This window comes from Vipera berus (genome assembly GCF_964194415.1).
Source record: "Vipera berus genome assembly, chromosome: 2".
NCBI classification, from domain to species: Eukaryota; Metazoa; Chordata; class Lepidosauria; order Squamata; family Viperidae; genus Vipera; species Vipera berus.
In genome coordinates, this window is record NC_138203.1 from 281,112,133 (window position 1) to 281,129,866 (window position 17,734).

A 17,734-nucleotide genomic window follows, 5' to 3' on the forward strand; every position below is an offset into this window, starting at 1 on the left:
CATTAGTTTTTAATATTGTTGTTAAAACTTTTAACCGAATAATTTAATTTAATAACCTTTGTAGATCCAACTGCTCAGAAGAGCTCAGTGGCCAATTTGCAATTTTACTGGACAAGGATGGGGGACACTATCTTCCACCCACACATTAATTTATTTCAAGCAAAATGGTTGGCCCAGCTCCTGTATCAAAACAGACAATTTTCTACTTTTGGCCTCTTGAAACATGCTGAGAGTGACAATTCCTCTGTCCTACATTTATACATTTCTTCTAGTTGTAAGATGCTCCTTTGTATTCAGGTCTGGCCTCAGAATGATAATGTAGCACTTGGGGATGAAGATACAGCCCAGCAGACCAGCATTGGAGGCTAAGATGGAGAAGACCTGCACAGCCACCATGTATTTTCCTTTGGTGCTCAGGTAGGTGGGCACAAAGGACACCCAGACACTGCAGAAGACCAGCATGCTGAAGGTGATCAGCTTGGCTTCATTGAAGGCCCCAGGGAGATTCCTGGCTAGAAAAGCTACTGTGAAACAGATGGCAGCCAGGAAGCCCAGATAGCTGAGGGTGATATAGAACATGAGAACAGACCCTTCATTGCATTGCAGGATGATCAGTCCAGGCTGAGAGTAGAAATCAGAGTCAGGGAATGGGGGAGAAACTCCCAGCCAGATAGAGCAGATGATAATTTGGACAGCAGAACAGGAAAGGATGATGAAGTTGGCCAAGCTCTTCCCCAACCATCTTTTCACTTGGTTTCCTGGTTTTGTGGCCAGGAAGGCCAGCACCACCATTATCGTTTTGGCCAGGAGTGAAGAAATTGCAACTGAAAAGATGATGCTGAAAATTGTTTGTCGGAGAAGGCAGGTGGCTTTCCTTGGTTGACCAATGAAGAGAAGAGGAGACAAGAAGCAAAGCAGGAGGGAGACCAGCAGGATGTAAGAGAGGTCCCGGTTGTTAGCTTTGACAATGGGAGTTTCTCGATATTTAATGAATATGATTAAAGCAAGGCCTGTAGTTAGGAATAAGAATAGGGCAAAAGAGACCAAGATGATGCCCAGATATTGTTCATAAGACAGGAAGGATATAACTTTGGGGATACATTGGACTCGGTCCTCATTTGGATATTTATCATCAGAACACTTTATGCATTTTTCTGTATCTGAAAAAATAAAATAAAAACCAATATTTATTTAACATTTGAAGAAAAAGTGTCCTAAGACAACAGCATTTTCAAAGAAGCATTTGTTAACAATTGAATAAAAATAATAAGAATATCTATCTATCTATCTATCTATCTATCTATCATCTATCTATCTATCTATCTATCTATCTATCTATCTATCTATCTATCTATCTATCTATCTATCTATCTATCTATCTATCTATCTATCTATCTATCTATGTATCTATGTATCTATGTATCTATGTATCTATCTATCTATCTATCTATCTATCTATCTATCTATCTATCTATCTATCTATCTATCTATCTATCTATCTATCTATCTATCTATCTATCTATCTATCTGTTATCTCTCTATACATCTGTCTACTATCTACCTATCTATTGTCAACAGAGCCCACTAATATCTATCAAATTGGTGGAAGTCCTAGGACTAGAATGATTTCTTGTGTAATATGTAGAACCTTCATAGGAAGCTACATTATTGAAGGATAATAATGAATTAATCTTCCTAGGCAAACGTCCTAGCTCCTTTCAGGTGGCACTTCGCATCCCACCAGGCTCAAGGTTGACTCAGCCTTCCATCCTTCCGAGGTAGGTAAAATGAGGACCCAGATTGTTGGGGGCAATAAGCTGACTTTGTAATAATGCCACTTGGGGGTGTGTGTGAAAGCCCTAATAAGCAGGCATATATATAGAATGAAGGCTATTGCTAAGCACATTTGATTTGTGCTTAAAATTGTAAGCCGCCCTGAGTCTTCGGAGAAGGGCGGGATATAAATGGGATTAAAATAAATAAATAAATAAACTTCTTAGAGAATGCCTATTCTGTGAAATCTAGATAGCTGGCAGAGAAAGAGAGTCATGCCAATGAACAGAAATGGCTACTGGTAGCAGTAGTAATATAAGGTGCCCACATAAACATATCTCCCATCATAACTGACCAGCAAATCTTCTTCAAGGAAGACCCATGTAGAGCACATTCTAATAATCCTTCCAGGAGGTGGACCTAAGGTAATTTCTCAAGTTCCTAAGAAGTCAGATGTTTCTAAAAAGGTGAACTTGGCAGGACACACCAAAACTAAAAAGCAGAAGGCATATTTTCTCTATCAGTAATAAAGCTTGCACAATCAGCTACAATCCTCCTATCTCTTCCCTGTCTCTCCTTCAAGTTCATTTGTTGCTCTTTCCTTTTGATCAGCAATTGTGCATTTTGGAAATAAACTGTTGAGCTTCAATGTGTCTTTCAACTTGCACTTTCGTGAGAATGTTCTGGATGAATCCACTCCCATGAAGGCCTGACCTTTTGTTTGATATCACTCACCATTCTGAGTGGAGATGGTCCCCTCTGGACAAGGAATGCAGTCATAGCAGCAGACTGGCTCTCCTTCCCGAGCCCGTTTGATAAACCCAGGACAACATTTTTCTGTACATTTTGACTGAGGAAGAGACTAAGCAGAAAAATGAGGAATGCCAAGAAAATGTGTTAGCAATAACCATGATATGCTGACAAGCTCTTGAAATAAGATTAAAAGTGACTGCTTAGTTTCTAGAATTGCAATGTTATGAGATAGATAAGAGGTCATGAGAATATATCTTTCAAAAAGGGTAAGACAGGCATCTTTTGCTGCAGCACATGGGACATCGGTCTGAACCCTGTGTACTAAAGGATATTTCTAACACCCATTTAGGTATCCAAGATTAGGTCCTTCCTGTTGAAGAACTACAATTAGGTAATAACAGCTGGCATGGAAGAAAAAAGCCCATATTTATTAATTAAACTTGGAGCCTTCTTTTTTTCCCCAGAGAGACTTGAGGCAGCTAACAATCAAGAAGAATAATTGGATTCAAGGTGTTTTTAGAGGAAGTGCCCTCTTACATACCAAAGCCCAAATCTAAGCAGCATTCCCTTTCAAATTGTCCATCATTACTTCGGATATTAGGGAAGCTTTTCTCTGAGTTGAAGTCATGTTTTAGTGCTTCAGTATTCTTGGTCAGGGTCTTTCACAACCAGGGCTTTTTTTCTCATAGAACGCTCAGAACGGAGTTCCGGCACCTTTTTTTGGATAGAACCTTGTAGGGTAGGCAAGGCAAGTTGTATGACGTGTGTGAGTTCCGGCACCTTTTTCTTTTACAAAAAAAGCACTGGATATAGATATAGATATAGATATAGATATAGATATAGATATAGATATAGATATAGATATAGATATAGATATAGATATAGATATAGATATAGATATAGATATAGATATAGATATAGATATAGATATAGATAAAATATAGATATAGATATAGATATAGATATAGATATAGATATAGATATAGATATAGATATAGATATAGATATAGATATAGATATAGATATAGATATAGATATAGATATAGATATAGATATAGATATAGATAGGGCTTTTTTTCTCATAGAACGCTCAGAACAGAGTTCCGGCACCTTTTTTGGATGGAACCTTGTAGGGTAGGCAAGGCAAGTTGTGTGACGTGTGTGAGTTCCGGCACCTTTTTCTTTTACAAAAAAAGCACTATTCATAACAGTTATAATGATTCAGTCTTTGACCTCCTTCTGGTTAGCAAAAGGCCAGAGGCCTTTGGTCAGGTCTGGATTTTTTTTAAAAAAATATATCTTGACCTCCCTTTCATGGGACAGTGGCCCCAACTAGGACAATGTCAATGTCAATCATAGTTCCAAAGTTTTTTTCCCCCACTGGAACCAAAAGGATTCCGTCCAGCCTTGATTCAATTTCATAAATCCAAACTCAGATACTGGTCAACAAATTAGCTTTCTTGAATATTATTATTATTATTATTATTATTATTATTATTATTATTATTATTAATAATAATAATAATAATAACAACAACAACAACAACAACAACAACAACCCCCAGTGAGGCACTACCTTGATGTGGTTGTGGGGCTTGTGTACTCTGAGGAAGATGAGAGCTATGCCAGAGGTTCAACCATACTGGACAGGTCTCATTAGAGGAGTCAGACAAAGAGTGTCTCTCTCATAAAAAATATGTTGAGACATAAATTTCAGAATGCTATACCGGCTCGGATGTCACCCGGGTTAACAAGGTCTGTGCTAGATGTTGGAGTTCCTGGATATCTGGTGAAAAATGGGTTACAGGACTCAGGACTGTTGGCTGAGCAACCAGGGCCAGCAGCTGCAGAACTATTGGAAGAAAAGGTGTTTACCCATCACAGATACACAGTGATTGAAAACAAAGAAATAATGATCTGTTATTACAGATCAAGTCCAACAAGAAGAGGATATCTAAAACAAATGCACCAGTTCTGGAAAGAACAACATCCAGAATCAGAAATAACAGAACAGAGACTAGCAGATCAATGCCGATTTATACTAGAAAATAAAGTATTCACAGAAACAGAATTGGACGAACTGCAAAGGTTTACCAAGGGCAAAGAAATCAAAGCCTTGCCAGAAGTAATTCAGAATGTAGAGGCAAGCCAGGGGGAGTTGGCAATGAAGGAATCCAGCAGAGATATACAACTGTTCTCATTTGGAAACCAGGCACCTCTTCCTCAGGAAAAACAAAACCCTCTAACTAAAGAAATAAAAGAATTGAAACAAAGAATAACTGAGCATCTAGAACAGCACAAAAACAACAGAATAAGGCTGCCTGCATTGAAGCTTGTTCCAAAGAAACAGCATTAAAAGATGCAAATACTGCAATATCAAGTATAAGCGTCAGTTCACTGCAAGAAACAAACCAACTAATGTATAGCACAGCTGCAGTTATAACTGAATACCTGGGGTGCAAAATCAACAAAGAAGAAAAACAAACAGTGCACCACAAAAATGGAAGGTTAGACTAGAAAATAAGATCAGCAAGTTAAGATCACATGCAAGCAAGCTAAAACAGATGAAAGAAAAGAAGCTGAAGAACAAGAAGACCAAAGAATACCTAATCAAGAAATACTAATTTGAAACTAGGAAGTTCAAGGAAGCACTGGAAATAATAAAGCAGCAAATAACAGCTATAGCCAGGAAAATCAGTAGATACGAAGCTCAAATTGCAAATTATAGGCAGAACCTCCAATTTCAATCCAATCAGAAACATTTCTACCAATCCATCAATGGAGAAACTGCAGTGAATCAGTCAGTACCTGACAAGGAAGAAACAGTGCAGTTCTGGATGCAGATATGGGATAACCCAAAGAAACGCAACAAGCATGCAGCTTGGTTAAAAGAGGTGGATGCAAATAAAACAGAAGGTGAAATGAAAGAAGTAGTAATAACAACAAAAATAGTAGAAAAAAGAGCAAGGAAGATCAAAAATTGGTCAGCACCAGGTGAAGATGAACTGCATGGGTTTTGGTTGAAACATCTAACTGTTATATACCCACTCGTTGGTATATACTACAAGGAGGAGAAATTGAAAAGTGGCTAACTGGGTAAACCTACCTAATAATGAAAAATCCAGCAAAAGGGGCAACACCAGGCAACTACAAGGCAATTACCTGCTTACCAACAACTTTCAAATTGCTAACTGGTGTGGTAGCTGATGCAGTCCAACAGCATCTAGTTGAAAACAATCTCTCCACCTGAGCAGAAAGGAAATCGCGCCAATAGCAGAGGAACAAAAGATCAACTCCTAACAGACAAAATGATCTTGGAAAACTGCAAGAAAAGGAAGACCAACCTGAATGTGGCATGGATTGACTACAAAAAGGTATTTGACTCTCTGCCACATGATTGGATAATCAAGTGCCTAGAAATAACAGGAGTCAGTAGAAACATCAGAAAATTTGTGCAAAGATCAATGGCACAATGGAAGACACAGTTGCAGATCAATGGTGAAAGACTGGGAGAGGTTAATATCAAGAGAGGAATATTTCAAGGAGATTCATTATCACCACTACTATTTGTTATTGCACTGTTTCCTCTGTCAACAATACTGAATAACTCAGGACATGGCTATCAAACATCAAAAACATCTATCAGACTATCCCACCTCCTTTACATGGATGATCTGAAGCTGTATGGAAAAACATCATCTGAAATAGAATCACTGCTGAACACTGTCCGTATATATAGCCAAGATATTGCAACTGAGTTGGGCTTGGACAAATGTGCCACACTTACTCTCAAACAAGAAAAAATAGTGAAAACTGAAGGATGAGGAAGATTACTACAAATACTTGGGTATCCTTCAAGCTGACAAATCTTGCACACTGAAGTCAAGAAAAAGATTAGAGATGAATACATCAAGACAGTGAAGAGGATCTTAAAGTCCAAACTCAATGGAGGAAATATCATGAAGGCAATCAACACCTGGGCAATTCCAGTCATTAGATACACAGCTGGAATAGTGGATTGGACTCAAGCAGAACTAAAAGCAATGGATAGGAAGACCAGAAAAATAATGACAATGAATCGTGCCCTTCATCCATGCAGTGACATTGACAGACTCTATCTACCAAGGCAAATAGGTGGGCATGGAATGTTGCAAGTACATCAGATGGTTGAAGAAGAAAAAATGGCTTTGGAAGAATATCTGAAGGACAATGATGAAGATGCCCTGAAATTAGTATATCAGGAAGGCTTACTGACTACTGGAGAGACCAAACTGGCCTATAAGAAATATCAAATGAAGAACAGAATAGAGGCATGGGAAGACAAAGCACTACATGGCCAGTATATTAAAAAAATAGCTGGGAAAGCAGATAATAACAAGACCTGGCAATGGCTAAGAGCAAGAAAGTTGAAGAAAGAGACCAAGGGACTAATTCTGGCTGCACAAGCCCAAGCCTTAAGGACAAATGCATACAAAGTCAAAATTGAGAAGACAGCAACAGACAATAAGTGCCGCCTATGCAAAGAAGCTGAAGAAACAGTGGACCAACTGGTAAGCTGCTGCAAGAAGATCACACAAACTGGAAGCACAAGCAATAGAGCAAAGCCAAACTAGAGTCTTGGACTTTAAAAGAGCTAATTTCAATAAACTTAGAGAGACCATGGGAAGAATTCCACGGAAGAGAATCCTAAAGGGGAAAACAACTCAAGAAGCTTGGGAAATTTTGAAAAGTGAGATAATAAAGGCCCAGTCTAGCACAATACCAACAAAGAAGAAAAATAACAGCTCTCAAAAGAAGCCAGCTAATGCCTCCTTAAGTAACACCAGCTGCCTGCAATTAGTGCAGGTTCGAGTCCCACCAGGCTCAAGGTTGACTCAGCCTTCCATCCTTCCGAGGTAGGTAAAATGAGGACCCAAATTGTTGGGGGCAATAAGCTGACTTTGTAATAATGCCGCTTGGGTGTGTGTGTGAAAGCCCTAATAAGCAGGCATATACATAGAATGAAGGCTACTGCTAAGCTTGTAAGCCGCCCTGAGTCTTCAGAGAAGGGCGGGATATAAATGGAATAAAAATAAAAAATAATAATAAAATAACTTTCTGATAAAGCCTTCCATCCGAGGTAGGTAAAATGAGGACCCAGATTGTTGGGGGCAATTAAGCTGACTTTGTAATAATGCCACTTGGGGGGGAAGCCCTAATAAGCAGGCATATACATAGAATGAAGGCTACTGCTAAGCTTGTAAGCCGCCCTGAGTCTTCGGAGAAGGGCGGGATATAAATGGAATTAAAATAAAAATAAATAAATAAAAAGGACAAGTAAGAAGTGGAAAGAGGGGCACATAACTAAGGCAGAATATCAGCAAATAGCCCGTGCCTGCAAAGATGAAGTGAGGAAAGCTAAGGCTCAAAATGAACTAAGGCTTGCGACCAAAGTCGAAAATAACAAAAAAAGCTTCTTTCAACATATAAAAAACAAGAAAAAAGTTAAGGAAATGATTGGTCCATTAGTGGGGGGAAATGGCAAGAAGGTGACAAGCAACAGAGAGAAAGCAGAACTATTTAACTTATTTTTTGCATTTGTCTTTACACAAAGGGAAAAAAACAGTCCAACCTACCAAAACCAGTGACATAAAAAACAGAATAGAAACACAAGTTAAGATAGGCAAGAAAATGGTAAGTGAGCACCAGTCCAGCCTAGACAAGTTCAAATCACCAGGACCAGATGGATTACACACCAAAGTTCTCAAGAAACTGGCAGACGTGATGTCAGAACCACTGAACTATATTTTTCAAAGATCCTGGAACACTGGGGAACTACCAGAGGACTGGAAGAGAGTTGATGTATTTCCCATCTTCAAAAAAGGGAAAAAAATAGATCCAGGAAACTACAGACCTATCAGCCTGACATCAATACCTGGGAAGATTCTGGAAAACATAATAAAACAACAAATCAGTGAACACCTTGATGCAAACAGTAAAGGTAAAGGTAAAGGTTCCCCCGCACATGCGTGCTAGTCGTTTCCGACTCTAGGGGCCGGTGCTCATCTCCGTTTCAAAGCCGAAGAGCCAGCGCTTGTCCGAGGACGTCTCCGTGGTCATGTGGCCGGCATGACTAGACGCCAAAGGCGCACGGAACGCTGTTACCTTCCCACCGTAGTGGTCCCTATTTTTCTACTTGCATTTTTACGTGCTTTCGAACTGCTAGGTTGGCAGAAGTGACAAACAAAGTCATCACTAAAAGTCAACATGGGTTTGTCAAAAACAGATCATGCCAGACAAATCTTATTGCATTCTTTGACCAAGTGACAAAATTAGTGGACCAGAGGAATGCTGTAGATATAATTTATTTGGACTTCAGTAAGGCATTTGATAAAGTAGATCACAACCTACTATTTGATAAGATAGAAAAATGTGGGTTAGATAGCATCACCACCAGATGGATTTGTAGCTGGCTGACAGGCTGTATTCAGCATGTGGTCCTCAATGGAACTGCATCTACATGGAAGGAAGTATGTAGTGGGGTGCCCCAGGGCTCTGTTCTGGGCCCGGTGCTCTTCAACATCTTCATCAACGATTTGGATGAGGGGATAGATGGGGAACTCATCAAATTTGCAGATGACACCAACCTGGCAGGAATAGCCAATACTCCAGAAGATAGGTTTAAAATACAGGAGGATCTGGACAGACTCGAACACTGGGCACTATCTAACAAAATGAAATTCAGTGGTGAAAAAAGTAAGGTTCTACACTTAGGCAGGAAAAATCAAATACACAGGTATAGTATTGGTGGTACCTTGCTCAATAATAATAACTGTGAGAGGGATCTCGGAGTCCTAGTAGACAATCACTTCAATATGAGGCAGCAGTGTGCTGCAGCTGCCAAAAAAGCCAACACAGTGCTAGGCTGCATCAACAGAGGGATAGAATCAAAATCAAGTGAAGTACTAATACCACTTTACAATGCCTTGGTAAGGCCACAGCTGAAATACTGCATCCAGTTTTGGTCACCACGATGTAAAAAAGATGTTGAGACTCTAGAAAGGGTACAGAGAAGAGCAACAAAGATGATTAGGGGGCTGGAGGCTAAAACATATAGGGAACGGTTGCTGGAATTGGGTATGTGTAGTTTAACGAAGAGAAGGGTGAAGGGTGACATGATAACAGTGTTCCAATATCTCAGGGGCTGCCACAAAGAAGAGGGAGTCAAGCTCTTCTCCAAAGCACCTGAAAGCAGGACAAGAAGCAATGGATGGAAGCTACTCAAGGAGAGAAGCAACCTAGAACTAAGGAGAAACTTCCTGACAGTTAGAACAATTAACCAGTGGAACAACCTGCCTCCAGAAGTGGTGAATGCTCCAACACTGGACGTTTTTAAGAGGAAAATGGACAGCCATTTGCCTGAAATGGTATAGGGTTTCCTGCCTGAGCAGGGGGTTGGACTAGATGACCTCCAAGGTCCCTTCTTCTTCTTCTTCTTCTTCTTCTTCTTCTTCTTCTTCTTCTTCTTCTTCTTCTTCTTCTTCTTCTTCTTCTTCTTCTTCTTCTTCTTCTTCTTCTTCTTCTTATTATTATTATTATTATTATTATTATTATTATTATTATTATTATTATTATTATTATTATTATTATTATTATTATTATCTACAAGCAGCAGCATGACAAAGTAGCAACAATGGTGCATTGGAAGTTCTGCAAGAAATATCATTTGCCTGTAAGCAAGAACTGGTGGGATCATAAAATAGACCAAGTCATAGAAAATGATAAATTCTGGATAGTGGACGTGGCAGTGCCTGGAGACAGCAGAATAGATGAGAAAGAACTGGAGAAGATAACAAAATACAAAGACCTACAAATAGAAATAGAAAGACTGTGGCAAAGGCAAGCAAGGGTAGTACCAATAGTAATAGGCTCCTTGGGTGCAATCCCAAAACAACTGGACCACCATTTGAACACCATCATCAGCATTAACAAATTCACCATTAGTCAATTGAAAAAGGTGTCCTTACTAGGAACTGCTTCCATCCTGCGATGATATCTGTAATACCATCAAACATCCACATCTGCCTATCCCAGGTCCTTGGTAAGGACTCGATAGGTAGACAAAAATGCCAAATCCAGTCTGAACATCTGGCTGACTGTGCAATTATTATTATTATTATTATTATTATTATTATTATTATTATTATTATTATTATTATTATTAATAATAATAATAATAATAATAATAATAATAATAATAATAATAATAATAATAATAATAAGAAGAAGAAGAAGAAGAAGAAGAAGAAGAAGAAGAAGAAGAAGAAGAAGAAGAAGAAGAAGAGGAAGAAGAAGAAGAAGAAGAAGAAGAAGAAGAAGAAGAAGAAGAAGAAGAAGAAGAAGAAGAAGAAGAAGAAGAAGAAGAAGAAGAAGAAGAAGAAGAAGAAGAAGAAGAAGAAGAAGTTGGAAGGTACCTTGGAGGTCATCTAGTCTAACCCCCCTGCTCAGGCAGGAAACCCTATACCATTTCAGACAAATGGCTGAAATTTGAAGACAAAGGAACAAGCAAACCAATATTTCTCCAACCTTGTTAAGCAACTTTAACTGTAACATATACTGTTGGTTGATGATAAGTCTTTGTCTTTCAAAAGTCACAAGTTGCTTCTTGATGAGTTCCTTCTTGGGCAAAAATATCCAGCTCACAATCTTCAGATCAGATTCTAAATCTCCATTTTGGTCCAAGTACAGTTTTATGTTGGTAATATTGCAAAATTCATTCTTCTCCACAAAGGGATGGAACTAGAATGGGAATATTCAGGAATCTTAAGAGCAGTAAACTTGGTATCTTATCCATTTTTGTCTGATCTCATTTGAAACTTTCTTTTACTGTGATCTAACTTGTCAATATTCTTAGTTGGAAAAACAAGGACCAGACGGATTACACCCCAAGGTTCTAAAGGAACTGGCAGATGTGATCTCAGAACCACTGAACTATATTTTTCAAAGATCCTGGAGAACTGGGCAACTACCAGAGTACTAGAAAAGAGCTGATGTAGTTTTAATCTTCAAAAAAGGAAAAAAAAATATTGATCCAGGAAATTACAGAACTATCAGCCTGACCTCAGTACCTGGGAAGATTCTAGAAAAGATAATCAAACAATGAATCAGTGAGCACCTAGAGGCAAACAAAGTCATTACTAAAAGCCAACATGGGTTTGTCAAAAACAGATCATGCCAGACAAATCTTATTGCATTCTTTGACCAAGTGACAAAATTAGTGGACCAGAGGAATGCTGTGGATGTAATTTACTTGGACTTCAGTAAGGCATTTGATAAAGTAGATCACTAACTACTACTTGATAAGATAGAAAAATGTGGGTTAGACAGCATCACCACCAGATGGATTCATAGCTGGCTGACTGGCTGTACTCAGCATGTGGTGCTCAATGGAACCACATCTTCATGGAGGGAAGTGTGTAGTGTGGTGCCCCAGGGCTCTGTTCTGGGCCCAGTGCTCTTCAACATTTTCATCAATAATTTGGATGAAGGGATAGATGGATCTGGACAGACTCGAACACTGGGCACTATCTAACAAAATGAAATTCAATTGTGAAAAAAGTAAGGTTCTACACAAAGGCAAGAAAAACCAAATGTACAGGTATAGTATAGGGGGTATCTTGCTCAATAGTAGTAACTGTGAGAGGGATCTCAGAGTCCTAGTGGACAATCACTTAAATATGAGCCAGCATTTGATAATATTTCTTGGCAATTTATTATTCAACAACTAAAAACAATGGACTTTGGTCAAATCTTTATAAATATGATTCAGACAACATATCAGAAACTAACAGCAAAAGTGATTGTAAATGTTGATAATACAGAGAATTTTAATACACGAAAAGGCACAAGACAAGAATGTTTATTATCCCCACTGCTATTTATCTTAACTTTGGAAATTTTAAATAGAAACATTAGGCAAGATCCAGAAATTAAAGGATTGAAAATAAAAGGTGAAACCTATAAATTCTAAGCATTTGCAGATGAATGAGCCAACAGTGTGCTGCAGCTGCCAAAAAAGCCAACACTGTGCTATGCTGCATTAACAGAGGGATAGAATCAAGATCATGTGAAGGGTTAATACCACTTTACAATGCTTTGGTAAGGCCACACCTGGAATACTGCATCCAGTTTTGGTCACCACGATGTAAAAACAAAAGATGTTGAGACTAGAGTACAAAGAAGAGCAACAAAGATGATTAGGGGACTGGAGGCTAAAACATATAAGGAACGGCTAGTAGAATTGGGTATGTCTAGTTTAATGAAGAGAAGGACGAGGGGGGACATGATAGCAGTCTTCCAATATATCAGGGGCTACCACAAAGAAGAGGGAGTCAAGCCATTCTCCAAAGCACCTGAAAGCAGGACAAGAAGCAACGGATGGAAACTAGTCAAGGAGAGAAGCAACCTGGAACTAAGGAGAAACTTCCTGACAGTTAGAACAACTAATCAGTGGAACAACCTGCCTCCAGAAGCTGTGAATGCTCCAACACTGGAAATTTTTAAGAAAAGACTGGACAGCCATTTGTCCGAAATGGTATAGGGTTTCCTGCCTTAGCAGGGGGTTGGGCTAGATGACCTCCAATGTCCCTTTCAACTTTATTATTATTATTATTATTATTATTATTATTATTATTATTATTATTATTATTATTATTATTATTATTATTATTATTATTATTATTATTATTATTATTATTATCTTCAAAATTAAAAAAAACATTCAGCAAAATTTGTCAATCATATATTGGCAATATATGTATTGGAAAAAAAATATACTTTACAAAATTGGCCAATTATACATTCTAGAACTAGTTGCAAATAAATTGTAGAAACAAAGAGAATATTTATAAAGTGTTCCATATAGAAGGGGGGAAAATGAAACAGAGAGCAAGAAGGATTAGGAATATTAAACTTGATAAGAATCCCTGTGAAAATGACCTTGAAAGAGTAATTGATTGCAAACTGAATGTGAGTCAGTAGAGTGATGAACATGCAAAGAAAACAAGTTCATCCATAAGAATCTTAGAAAGTTAATGCTGGCTTGTTGTTGTTGGTGGTGTTTTTTTTTTGGGGGGGGGCAACTCAAATACTAGGTCCCATCCTTGAAAAAGATATTGCAAAAAAAAACACAAACCTGGATCAGCTTTAGGGAACAGCTATGAACGCAAGAACAAGATCAAAGGATCTGTTCTTAGGTAACAACAACAACAGTTGGAAGGGACCTTGGAGTTCATCTAGTCCAACCCCCAGATTGAGAAGAGACAACAAGGAGAAGAGCTATGGTGGACTATATGAGTAGAAATTCAGGAATCTGGGAGCACCTTTTCCAACTAACACAGTCTCTTACTTGGAGAAGGGAGGATGCAACACACTTCCAACAATTGCAAAGTGTTACACAAAAGCTTAAGATCTGTTCACTGTTATTCTAGAGTGTCAGGCATGGAAACATGAACTCAGTCACAAGAGAGGAAATTCTGTCTGAATGAATAACATCCTAAAAGAGCAGTTGTTTTAGTCCTGAGCCAGAGAACCAGAGAAGTTCAGTCCCTCCTTCAATGATTATCTTAATGCACAGACTGAGCAGGCATCAGTCAGAAAAGCTTTAACCGGCATTTGTACAGAGACAAAGGATCGGGCTAGGAAGTCCAGGGACTCTTTTAAATTTATGAAGATAAAATTCTATAATTGCTAACTCTAAACCTATATATACATGAATTTATTTCTAAATCCATCCATCCTTTTATAATTAGCAGTTTATAATTAACATCAATATTTATCTGTCATGGTGTAGACTCTTTGGAAAATTATCTCCTGAGTTATTAGATTGGCCAGATGTGTTGAGCTGTTGTTAACACAAGTAGTTTGAGATGGTTCCCCTTCTTCTCCTTTGGATTCCTTCTCAAAAACAAATAAGTTGTATAGATCCTTGTCAGGATCCGCATACCTGCCATGGCTGCAGACCTGGAGCACCCAATTCTGCTTTGCCCTCCTTCCGTCTCCTCCAAGATCTGGAGGAATATGCAGCAATCAAGGCATGGCCAAGAGTCTTAATGACACTGTAAAAATGGTGGACATTAGTGATCCAGATCATGTTTTTTTCTGCATGGGTGTCCAGTGGTGCTTTCTCAGTGCATTTTCTCCGGCCTTTGACAGAAAAGTCATGCTTTGAAAAAGAACAGTGAAAAGATTGATCTCCAAATGGTGGTTCCACAAAGAAATGTGGCTCATAGGCATCCTTTATTGGCCCCTCTTTTCTCTCAAAATCAACAGTCCAGATACTGTTCACATATCTGAGAAGTCTGTGTTCTTCTAATGGAAATAGTCCAATGAGTGTTGTGATCCAGACCTTCCCTTCAATGGGTCCTGGTAAACGCATAAGTATTAAATGGAAGGGAAGAATTCTGTTCAGAACAGTACCATATTCTATGTAGTGAACAAAGACATTGACTTGTCTCCACTTAGAAAGGGCATCCTTGAGGGATGCTGTATATCCAGTCATTGAAAATAGTTGTGATATAACAACACAAATTCCATTCTTGACAAGCAAAGGAGTAAAAATCCTCATGAAATTCTCTCCATTCTCTGTGTCTGAAGCAAAGAGACCAACCAGGGTCCATCTGAAATGGAGTAGCACTTGGACAATTTCTGGGTAGAGGAACCCTTTTTTGGGGAAGAGTCTGTGGTAAAAAGGCAATTGACTTTTATCACGCAGAGATTCTGAAAATAATTCAAAACTAATCTGAAAAACAATGAAGAATAATTTATTATTATTTGGAGTCAGATCAATTCCAAAATCCTGGCTTTAAAGAAATCCAATGTGATGCTCATAAACATATTCAAATAGTTTATTGTTGATTAGTCATTAAGCCATATCAAGATACAGAATAAAAAAATACACTAAAAGACTGTATATAATAATAGCATAAAAAGTAAATTGTTAAAAAGAATAAAATTAAAGAATGAAGATCATATTTCTGTATCACCCTGACAATTTATGGCAATCAGACCTGCAGATCTCAGGTGAAACATTTTGTTCAAATAAACAGTTATATGTATTTTTGGAATTTCACCAAACAGAAAATAAGTTTTTTCAATATAGGGATTCCAATATGTCATTCCTCTAATGTGCAGTCCAAGACATTTATCTCTTTTTATACAATTTCCTTTAAATAATAAATTTGTTATATCATTTATCTCTGGAGCTACAAAAATAAAAATACGTTCATTACAAGGATCTTGGTTAAATCTTCCATATTTAACCATTGTTTCCAGTGCTGAAATCTTGCTTGAGTAAATACTACTATAGGAAGTCAGCACACACACACACCAGAGAAGGAAATATTTTTTTTTGGGGGGGGGGAATGTTAAAAAAGGCAGAATATTATATTTTCCCAAGAGAATAATAGGAGAAAACCTTGAAAGGCAAAAACTTCTCCCTCTCCCCCAAACAGAAACTCAGCAGGCCAACTCTATAAAAATACAGGTTAGATTTATCTAATACAAGCCATCACCCCACTCAATTTACTTATAGAAACCTGAGGGATTTTGTAGGTGCCTCCTAATGTTGACATCTGGATGGAGACGTCATCAGTAGCTGCATCAACAAGAGCCAAAATGTTGTCTTTCCTTCCACAGCTGTAGTTGGGAACATTGTCTTCTCCAGTAGAGAGCATGTCTAGCAAGGCATCTGAAGTACCAAGTGTGTTCAGATAGTTGTCATGGATGTTGTAGCCAAGTGTGAGATTTTCCAGAAGCTGGGGAGTCTTGTTGACCACTTGAACATTAAAAATGTAGCGTAGTATTCTTAACTTATCAAAAGGTAAACTAATGTAAAAAAATGTTCATGTTATCATCATCATCATTATTATTAACAGCAATAACAAGATACTTTTTTCAGTATAATTCTCTTTGCCTTCAGAAGTCTTGTAGGTCTTAAGGCAATACCAGGGGCAAATGATAGTTACACATCCCCATTTCATTTTAACGAGCGTTGAGAAGGTGATATGGAGATAGTTTTCCATTAAGTTTAAGAATCATACATAAACCACTATTTTCAGCAATACTAAGTTTAATCTGCTTAGTCACCAGGATTCAAAATCATTCGATCATTAAAGAACCATCATAACAGAACGAGGCTCTTTCATAAACTACCCATTCTAAAATCAAGTCATTCTCTCTTCTTATGAGGAACAGGCATTGAATATGAATGAGCGGTTATAAAAATATGGAAATGGGCTGGGCAGAGACAGCCCATTTAAATAACTACTTTAAACCAAAGTCAGTATTCAAATGATAACTCAGGATTGGACTGAGAAAAGTATATAATTTGGATTTTTATTCAGAGTCCCCCCCTTATTTGCAAAATAAGGCAAAAGAGAGAAGCAATAGAAATCAAAACAATTCAAGAAATAAGACATGTCCTGCAATATTGGCATAAATGAAATTAATTAAAAAAGCAGGGAATGACTCACAATTGAGACTGATGCGAAGGAGCCATATTGAAAGGCAACATTGTTGTACGCAGTATTTTTGTTCCAGTGGTGATCATGCTAATGACATGGTCTCCTGGCATGTAATAGCTCCATGGTTTTTCTTCATCCTGGTCCTCGATATTCAGCAGGCATTTCATCCTAGGCTTCCCAGAGACTGGCTGGGACATCAGCAGCATCAGAAGCAGAAGGTTCATAATTCATTGCATTGACTCAATGCCCTTTCTGTTTGTAAACAAGAACAAGTGGAATAGTTAGATGACTTCAAAGCACTCTCAGAAGGTGGAAATGCCACTGGCTTTTCAAATTCAGACAGGGACAGCCTGAGCTTCACCTGGAAAGGAAAGAAAGGGCATGGTCCCCGCCTACCCCTTTTCTTGTGCCACACAGTGCATGACACGAGGCATTTATCCTTTTCTTATGTAATATCCCTTCAGCCTGATGTTCACATCAAAGGCAGTCAGTGAAGAAGCAGAATAGGTCTCAAAGACCAGATTTGTGAAAATGATGGTGAGAAGCAACTTCTCCTCTGGGGAATCCTAAATATCTTTGGGGCTCCATTTGCAGAGGACTAGCTGGAAAAAAAACATTTAGCAAAAATCACAGATACATCCCTAGGGACAGTGTTGTGTACTGGTTGTGGCTTTTCCTGTCAGTTCTAATCCAGAAAATGATGCCAG

The 17,734-nt window shown here is 38.2% G+C and overlaps 1 protein-coding gene across 1 annotated transcript; it reads right to left on the minus strand.

The window, feature by feature from the left end:
- Positions 1 to 255: 255 nt before the first annotated feature.
- Positions 256 to 17,251, minus strand: LOC308663026 (vomeronasal type-2 receptor 26-like; the record flags this gene model as incomplete). Its single annotated transcript, XM_081319169.1, has 5 exons — positions 256 to 1,160; positions 2,509 to 2,635; positions 11,092 to 11,304; positions 14,510 to 14,621; positions 17,037 to 17,251. The coding sequence occupies 5 exons, from the start codon at positions 17,249 to 17,251 to the stop codon at positions 256 to 258; spliced, it is 1,572 nt and encodes a 523-aa protein (XP_081175295.1).
- Between the last annotated feature and the right edge of the window lie 483 nt (positions 17,252 to 17,734).